At 39.1% G+C, this 9619-nt stretch overlaps 1 protein-coding gene across 2 annotated transcripts in view; it reads left to right on the top strand.

Annotated features, from left to right (window-relative positions):
* SUCLG2 (succinate-CoA ligase GDP-forming subunit beta) overlaps window positions 1-8799 on the top strand; it is a 117305-nt gene extending 108506 nt beyond the window's left edge. For both annotated transcript variants that reach the window (XM_063411458.1, XM_063411459.1), the window contains one exon: window positions 6873-8799. In XM_063411458.1, coding sequence (XP_063267528.1) covers window positions 6873-6988 — 116 coding nt within the window. In that variant the 3' untranslated portion in view covers window positions 6989-8799. The remainder of the gene's footprint in view (window positions 1-6872) is intronic.
* The last annotated feature ends 820 nt before the right edge of the window (window positions 8800-9619 follow it).

Raw genomic sequence — 9619 nt, forward strand, 5'->3', positions numbered from 1 at the left:
TATTATTGCTAAACCTGCAGCAAAATATAGTTTTCTTAAATTTACACCAGTGCCATAATTAAAAGAAAGATGGTAGAAAAAGTGGTTTTGAGAGAGAAATGACTGTAACGTGTTCCTCTGCCCAAACCCCCAAATTTTATCAGATTTTAGCCCAATCCAGCTAAAATCTGATAAAAACCAGAAGATTTGGTAATGGCAAGGAATATTTTTTCTTTAGTGCATCCAGCATTGTTTCTCAAGAACAAAAAAAAGCCAAAGAGAGAGGAGGACAAGCACTCTTGGCAGTCACAGACTTTAATGGCAGTGGGAGGGGAGTTCTGCCTCTCATTTCTGAGAAGTGCCCTGAAGGAGGGAGAGCCTCCTGCCACTGAGTGAAAAGTGCCTTGATTGCAATCAGCACACAGCCCTGGTAAGCTGAAAATATTTCTTTTTGGCCAGGCAGGTTTGGAAAACACAGGGATTTGTGTGTGGGTGTTAAGGCCTCTTACTCCAAACCATCCATATTCATGTTTGTGTGTGTGTAAAGAGCATAAAACATCCTGTCACTCTGCTCTGGTGATGAAGGGAGGAAATGCATCCCCTGATGGACCTGAGCTGCAATACTGAGGTGGTTTTTCACACTGTGATAGAAGGGGGAGGAAAACACGTTCTGAATGCATCAGGCTTTTTACTTTTCACAAATTACCCTCACCAGGGTTCCTGAGGATGCCCGCAGAGCCCCTTGGTCAGGGGGATGCTCCTTTTGTGTTCCAGGAGAAACTGAAATACAGTTTTCAGGAGAGCTTTCCCCTCCCTCCTTCTCATGCTGCACTGCACGTGCTGGCATTTCTTCTGTGGTGAGTGCAGGGAAGTTTAAATACCCTAAAATGGATTTTAGAAATAAATTGTGAAAATTTCCTTTGGATGGTGTAGCACCAGTCAACACCTTAAGAGACTGATTAAAAAGTTTAATATGGATGAAGGAGAGACTGATGGATGTTGCTTAGAAGCAGAAAAGTCTCATTATATAAAATCTCATTGTTTATCAGCTCTAGGCAAAGTTGTTTCACTTTTTGTCATAGCAAAAAAACTTTTCCTGTCTTTCACAGCTGGGAGAAAGTTTATCTGTCAGATCTGTGAGAGTTCTCAGCTGCTGTAACTGCTGCTTTTTAAGAGAAATATTGAAAAAGCCATTAGTTTTTCCTGTGAACAAGATGTTTCTGTTGTGATATTTGAGACTGTTATAAAAGAAACAAGAAGAGCAAGAAGTTGGTCATTTTAAACTGCAATTTGCTGGGTCTGCCACTGTGTTTGCTTGGCCTTTCTCCTGTAATTTTGATAATTCCATGATTGCACAGAAGTAAGAATGAAAGCCCTGCAGAGGTGCCTCTTCCGCTTGTGCCTGCAGCCTTTGAGGCATTTTCTGCTCCATCCACAGAGGTCAAATACAGACAGAAATGCAAACATCTTTGGGTTGCCATCTTCCCAGGATTGCTCACTCTTTGCTAGAGCTGTAATGATGTTTCTCCTAGACTGGTTGCTGACTTTGGAAATGGCAGTACCACATTTTCTTTAGGAAGCTCTCTCCCAGAATAATACAGCAAACTCCTAATTTTGCATAATCTTTATCTCAGAAGATTTTTAATTCCTCCTCTTATTCCTCATGTTCATCCTAAACAAAGAGTTATGATGCTTACAATATTCAGATGTTGTGCTTTGGAACTGTGAGCAAGACACTGCTGTTTTCTCTGCCTCCGTAATCACCTAACCAAGCAATTCATGTATGTTTGGTCCTTTTAATCTTTCCTCAGAAATCAATCCCTCTGGATCCTTAATCACCTTCATTGTTCTTTGAACTCACACCAGGTTATTTAAACTTACAAGGATTTTGAATTAAAAATGAATGCTGTGGAAGTAGTAAGACTACCCAAGACTTTTTAAAACATCACTGATAACATTTTACGGTTCAAAAGGAGAAAAAGGAACCAGCACTCTTTTGGGTTTCCATTTTGAACATTTTCCCAGCAGAAGGTTTGTGATTATTCCCATAAATCTAACAGATTTGTGACCTGCAGTTTAAAGGCTCTTTGCCCACATGCACTGTACTACAAGTGTCTTGATGACTCGAGTTTTAATCAGTCAAATCTGTCTTGATTTAGTGGGATTCTGAGGACAAATCTTTGTTCTCAGTTGTATAATAATTACAAGCCGTTTTACCAGTGGATAAAGAAAGGATTACTCTCCTCTTTGAAAATGGTAACTTTATAATTACATATGTTTGCTTGCCTTATCAGTAAAGAACTCACCAGCTGAGACACAGGATTATTGTTTAAAAAGCTCATGGACAAATGGAGAAACCACATATTTGAGATTTCATCTTCTACAGATAGAAAAGTAACTGCTGCTGGGTTTATGCAGGATTTTTTTCCCTTTAAAAGTTAATACACTTCAGATAAGTTTGGTGAAAACTGACTAGGAGTGCTGAAGGGAAGCCAAACCTTGCTTCTTATTTATGTAGCTCAGAGTTAGATGGAAAGAGGGAAGAATAAAAAAGAATTGTGAATTAGATACCTGCTTCCTATGCTGGAAATTTTACATCCTCTCCATTTCAAAAAATGAATTCTCTCCTTCTGTGGTCACAGGGCAAGAAGGACTGGGAGAAATCAAAACTACTTGATGTATTGAAATTCACATAGAAATGTCTAATGCAAAATTTTTTATATTTTTCATTCATGTGATTAGTGACCTTGTGTGTTCTTCAGAATCTAAAATACTCTAGTATCTTCAGAAATCTTTTACACACCAGTAAAATTTTGCTCCAGCTTGTGTATCTTGTCTGCAGGTATAGTTTAGTATGTGTGCCTGATTTTTTGATTTTTAGTATCCCAAACTGCCTGTCAAGGGAGAAGAATGACATGTTGCAAAATCCCACTTACAACTTCATTCAGACCAGCCTATTCAGACATCTTGGGTTTAGACATTCATCACAAATTTAAATGTGCCCTTCCCTGTTAGGATGTAGACATGAGGCAGAGATTAAAATATTCTTTGGGGAAAGTTTAAGGTAGGAAAGAGCAAATGGAGTGGACAGAATAAAGTTTAATTGTCTCTTACAGGGAAGTTGGTTCATTCTTGACTGCAGAGCCAACAGGTGTGAGGTGTGTGAGCCACCAAAACTTTGGATGTTCCCTTCCTAAAGCTCACCAATTAAAGCCTGGCAGCAGCCAAACCTCAAATCAAATGTTGTTGAAGGAGGTTAACTAGTGCTGAACTTCAACCCTGATTCTCCAGTAGGTGTCTGTGTTTGGGAGCTGAGAGGCCACGAGTTTGCAGGGTGTGGGAAGACAGGAGTGCTCTGCCTGGATCCCTGCCAGGGGAGATTTGGCTCAGTGCACTCAGCATGTCAGAGCTGGACCCTTTCTGCAGCATGGGCACAACCTGCTCATGTCACTAATAATAACTGACATTCTGCATGTTGGGACATTTTTTTGTCATGGCAGAATGTTTTGGGTCAATCAGAGTATTTTTTTATTTTATTCATATATTTGTTGGCACACAGCAAATGCCTGTAACTGTGTCTTAGCCCCTTATTTACGTGAACAGCCAGAAATGGCATTGCAGAACCCTGCATCCTCTCTAACCACCAGCATTAAGCAGTGACCATTTAGCCTGTTCCTGATGAGTTTATGGCAGCCCAAGTGAGTCAGGGAATGCAATCCAAATCCTGCATATGGAGTGACTGGGCATGTTTTATTTGTTTGATTTTCATCCAACCTCTCCCAGTGTGTGCTGGTGTAATCTCACCACTGGTAGAGACATGCTTGGAATATTCATTAGTGGGATTTTTTTGGTAATGAGTTGAATACATTTGCTTTGCTACTGGTAGCAGAGATTTCAGGTCCACAGAAGTGTAAATGTGAGGGTGCATTTACACAGACTGAGAGGTTGTTGCAGAACCCAGGTTTTCAGCAGGAGGATGTTTAGATTACGAAGCCTGGAGGTACATGCCAATAAAATTACATCTTTCCAGGTTTTCTGTGGTGTTGTTGACAGTAATATGTGTCAGAAGACAAAAACTTCTAATTAGAAAGCCACTGTCTTCATAGAATCCAGTTTAAAAAACCACAAAAAACTAAAACACACACACACAGAAAACCCCCAAACAATAAAACCCAGCAACAACAAAGCCCCACAGCCTCCAGCCCTGTGGATTTTCACCTTTTCTCTGTTGGCTGCAGGGTAGGTGAAGGGCAGATTGTTCTGATAGCCTGGATATGGAACTCTGTTTACAGTTCTCTGACACCATCCAGTGGCAGGAGGTTAATGCTGGAAAAGTGGGATTCCTTATTTGTTTATTTTAACATCTGTTGCAACAAGATGGTATTCTTTGTAGATTCCTAAATGTTCCCAGTGTTTTCAGAATGTTTAATTTTAAATCTTTTGCCTCTGCTTTTAGCAGGCTCATTATAATTTCCATATTCTCCACGTAGCTAAAATACTTAATCACAATGGGATAAAAGGCTATCCCTAAAAAAAAAGAGAATTGCAGCAAAGGAAATGCTTGCTGAAAAGTGTGTTTAGTTGTATGGCCTGCCTATAAAAGTGTTTTATTTAAGAAATACAAAATGTATTCATACACTTTTGACTGCTGTGAGATTTTTTTTTTTTTGTTTTTTCAGCTTTCATCATTTCATTTCCCTGCATAAACTCCCCCTCCCTTCTCAGGGGCCTGTGTTTTGTATTGATTTTGTAATGCATGTTAGACAAGTGGTGTGGAGAGCAATCAATGCAGTGCAGAGCAGATCCAATGCATTGTTCCCTCTCTGACCCGTTAGTAAATTAATATTGGCCACTTAGTGAAGAGCAAAAGTTAGTTTTAAATACATGGCTATCACAAACAGCACAATAATTTTTTCCTGAGTGGGAAAATTTCCAGGAAAATCTCCCTCTTCCCATTTTTTTCTCCTCGTAACACTTTGTTTTGTAGAATCCTATTTGAGAGATCAGTACACTCTTGACTATTTTAAGTGATTATCACACTTGTATCTCAATAAAAGACAAAACCTTTAAGGCATGTTGGGAATTACTGTACAAATGTGAGGGTCTCCAAAGGGAAGAGAACCTTGGGAATGGCTCCTGCCTCCCTGTGCAGTGCTGGGCTGACAAGTAGCAGCCTCCACTTTATGTTATATAGGATACTTGAACAAATACCAAATATTATGCTCATAATATTTTTTTTTCCTGTAGAAAAAGTTCTGTACATTTCTGGGTGTTACTAAGCAACCAAATCCCCCTTCTGTCAAAGATTTCAGATGTCTTTGACCTTCCCACACAAACCCTACAGCGTGTGCTCTGCACAAGAATGGGAGGCATGACCTGTCCTGCCAGTGCCTTTGCAGAGGGAGCAGATGGGGTCCCACATTCCTCCCCTGATCCTGCCTCTCCCATCACAAAGTGCTGTGGCAGGGATGTCTTTGGTCCTTTTCAGTGCCAGGAGTGGGAATCCTGACTTGAGCATGCTGATGAAACAGGCTTTTGAAATGCTCTGCTTCTGTGGTACCTTTTTCAGATGTTTTATGAAATCTGCCAGAAAAAAAAAAAAAAATATATATATATATATATTAAAAAATCAGCCTTTAAAATGAGCATTCTGGCAGTTGCACAGTAAAGAGTATGCTTCTTGCTTGGTTAATAATTAAAGGTATAATTAGTGTATAGCTCCAAATATAATTAAAATTCATTTTGCTAGGTCTAGGAATTACAAAGTAATTAAGCATTTTGACATGGCAAATGAACAAGGAACATGACATGGAGGAGGAGGATAGAAATGATTCTGAAGAGGATCAGCTCAGGGTGCTTGTGACTAGTGTGGATTCTGCTTCCTCAGTAGGATTCTGGCTCCAGATTCTTCTGTGGTGCAGAGCATAGCAGTGATCAAAAATGTCACTTGGCTTTGCTGGAGAAAGCTCTGGAGAATTCAGATTTTCTGTTACTCTTCATTCTCCAAAAAGAATGAGATAGACTAAATGGGAAGATGATGCTCTTGTCTTTTAGATAAGTGTGAAAAGTGGGGAAAACATATTTTCCTGAAATATCTTTTTCAGCTTTGGATTTTTTTCCTTTCCTGTGCTTTAGTCTGTTGACTGAAGTTGAGCTTTTTCCATACAAACTGGAGCCCTTGTGCTGTGTAATCATAAATTCTCCTTCAGGTGGGTTAGACATAGCACTCAGGGCCATGGTTTATTGATGGCCTTGGCACTGCTGGGTTTCCAGTCATACTCAAAAATCTTAAGGGTCTTTTCCTACCTAAATGTTTCTGTGATTATAATAATTTACAGTTATAAACAGAGGAGGGATTGGTGTCATGCTGAATACCTCAGAGTCCTCTGTATTCCCTGTTTTTAGTAAAAAGGCAAAAGCATGTTCAGGAGCAGCTTAAACCCAGTAAAATTTTCAGGCTTACCCAAACTTTTGCTTTTCAACAGCCCATTTTGCAGCTGTGAGTTATCACAGGTAAATTTTAGTTATTGTTGACTCACTGATTAGCTGTAGCTGACTGTGGCTAATAAATGCCTTCAGAAGAGCCTGGTACGTGGTCCATTACCCAGTGCTCTTGCTGGATGTCCCTGCTGGCTCTGGGGGAGGCTGCACTGACCCTCTAATCTCCCCAAAGCCCCTGTGGTGCACACAAGTGCCATTATCAGATTGCTTTGTCTGTCACAATTGTCACTGGAATGAAGAGCTCCTTCTTCCCAGCTCAGGCTGAGGCACTCGTTTAATCTGCTGCTAAACTGAAATGTTTGAGGCATCACCTGATTTTTCACAGTAATGCTAGGAGATCTTCATTTATTCATTAATGTTCATTACTAATTATATTTGGTGTTGTCTTTTAGGAACAAATGTCCTCGAAGCCCAGCGTATTCTGAGTGAAAGTGGGCTCCCCATCACCTCTGCCAATGACCTTGAGGATGCAGCCAAGAAGGCAGTGGCAAGTGTGGCCAGAAAATAAGATTATTCTCATGGAAAGTGCTTGTGTTTCACCAGGCAGAATTCCTGCTGCTGTTCCACAGGATTATTGGAATTCTCCCAAGCAGTCACCAGGCTTGGTGACCTTCACTGGACATATCTGGCCAAAGGCTTGCAAGTTGGGCTTCAGAAATTTTGCAGCTATAATCTTCAGGAGTTTGTATGTCTTTATCTGATTTTGGTAATTTTGTTAGTCACAACTTTTTGTTAGTCACAACTTCACTCCCTAAAGCTCTTCTTTGTGTCTCCTTCCAAAACTGTCACTGATAAAATCATGATAAGACAAAATAAGTAATAATTGACTTCTGTCAACAGAATTGTTCTTTAATCAAACACTTTTAGGTCAGCTATTTCACAATATTTTCATTCATGTTTTTATATTGTAAAGAGTCAACAGACTAACAGTGGGTTTATATTTTTATGGACTTTTACAATAATGTAAAAAGCTGTGCTTACAATCCTATTTTTATTCAAACGAATGATGTTTATTTTCTTTTTCTGGAAATCACTGGTTTTGCCTTAAGATGATTCTCTTTTGTTGATGCCAATGGATACCTCACAATAGCAAAAGGGGGTGGAGTAGTGAAAGGAACTCCCACCCTTACCGTGCCTATAAACCACTGAAATGTGATTTCTTTCCTTTCTAGTTTTTGGAAATGCCCTGCTGTATTTCCAGGTGTGGCAATGCCATCCAGGGGGCTCCAGGAGGATGTTTCTGCCACTAAGGAAATGGCTGCTAACTTTTTAAAATGTCACTGCTGTGAGGTATTAAAGTAAGATGTGAAACTGAAGCAGTTTTCTCTCAGGAGCATGGAGAATTCTTCAGCTGATTTAACTTCCAACAACCATTTCTAATTTATTTGGCATAAAACACAAATGAACTTTTCCATTTTTAAAGTATTTGACTTCTCAGGCCATCAGTAAAAGTATGCATAAGGAAAAAAACCCCTAAGTTTCAATATTCAGATATTGACCAAGATTCATTTTGATTATATACTCCTTTGCAGCAGTCAAAATTCAAGCTGTTAGTTACTCAAATCATTCATTCAGGGAACAGAAGGCAATATTAAAGATCTTGTGTAACTAAATAACTTTGTACAAATCTCATTCTGCCCGGGAATTATGTGCTGAAAATCATCAATAAATTTGAACAGTGAACAAATGAGGGATATTATGATCTGGTCTTGTAAATGGGCAGAGATACAAAAATTTACAAAATAAATTCCTAATTGTGATTTTTTTGAGCAGCTCTAATCAATACTGTGTTCTGCTTAGAAAAATGTAAATAAATTTTTCTTGACATTTCCATTAAAACTGTTACATTCAAAACAAATTATCTGCACTAATCTTTGGCTCTTGACACAAATAGTGCAGAGAGGTTGCTATCATCAATTCCTGCAGGTTTTTCCTTCTCCATTCCTTTCTCTGCATATTGCTCAAGGAGAAAATGTGTGACCATTAGAACAGCAATAAATATGCCACTAGGTCTGTAGTTATTGACAGAATGAAGGAGGAGGATATGGTTAGCAGCTTTCTTGAAGGTACATAAAAGCCACACTACTCTAAAGGAAGAAATGTTTACCTCATCACAATAAATAAAAGAGTCACAGCCTATTTGATATATTTTAATACTGGAAAGATAAGATTCTGTGGAAGAACTGCTTGTGCAATGTTGTCACACACTGTGTCCCTAACTGTGGTCTCAAAACCATCCACTGTGCATACACAATTATTATTTTGCAAAGATTAATACTGTGTACACCTTTTTGTCAAATAAATGTAAAAATGAACATGCTTATTGACTTTTTCCTTTCTGTAAAATAGAAAAATGTTTAATTTGCCTGTGCTCTTCCATTCAGCATTTTGTGACAGGTGGGTGAAATCAAATGCATTGGAATTTAGTTTCAATTGAGTGATACTCCAACATATTTGCCTTTTTATCTAAAAATGTAGATCATTTTATCTATCTCTAAATATCTTTTCTTATATGTAAGCCAATGACAGTAAGTTATAGGAATAAGTTTTATTCCTCTTAAACCATAGACAGAATGGAACAGTATAATTTTAATTTTTCAGATGGAATATGGTAAATTCCCTAAGCTCTGGCTTGGTATCTTTGAAGGTTTGGTATTTCACAGGCACTGTAACCAGAGGCTCGCTGTGGTGGTGTGGACTGCTTTGTTTTATTTGTGTGGATCACTTCTCTCCGTGTCCAAATGTGCAAAGTTGGGTTTGGTCTCCCCAGGAAAGGCGTTTTTAGTTGCATTTTCTCCACACAAAGGACTCCAAAACAAGAATCTCCAAAACAGCAGCATTAGCAGTGGGTAAATTCCAGCTAATCCCCTCTGTGAAAGCTTTAAGTGGGATTTAATTAGCCTTTAAATCTGGAAATTTCAACCTGTATTAATAAAACTCCGTAGGATGGGACACTTTGGGAGGCGAAACAGGAGGAAACCCTTAATGCTGACATTGTGTTAGGTCTTTAACAAGATACCTTTAAATCCTCCCAGATGAGTGTAACAGCTGGGAGTGCTGCAGCAATGTCCTTAAGGAGCACTTAGATCCCATTTGTCAGGGCTGTGCCTCCCTGCAGCTGGCACGGGGCACAATTGCT

This window comes from Prinia subflava, chromosome 14, assembly GCF_021018805.1.
Source record: "Prinia subflava isolate CZ2003 ecotype Zambia chromosome 14, Cam_Psub_1.2, whole genome shotgun sequence".
Lineage (NCBI taxonomy): Eukaryota > Metazoa > Chordata > Aves > Passeriformes > Cisticolidae > Prinia > Prinia subflava.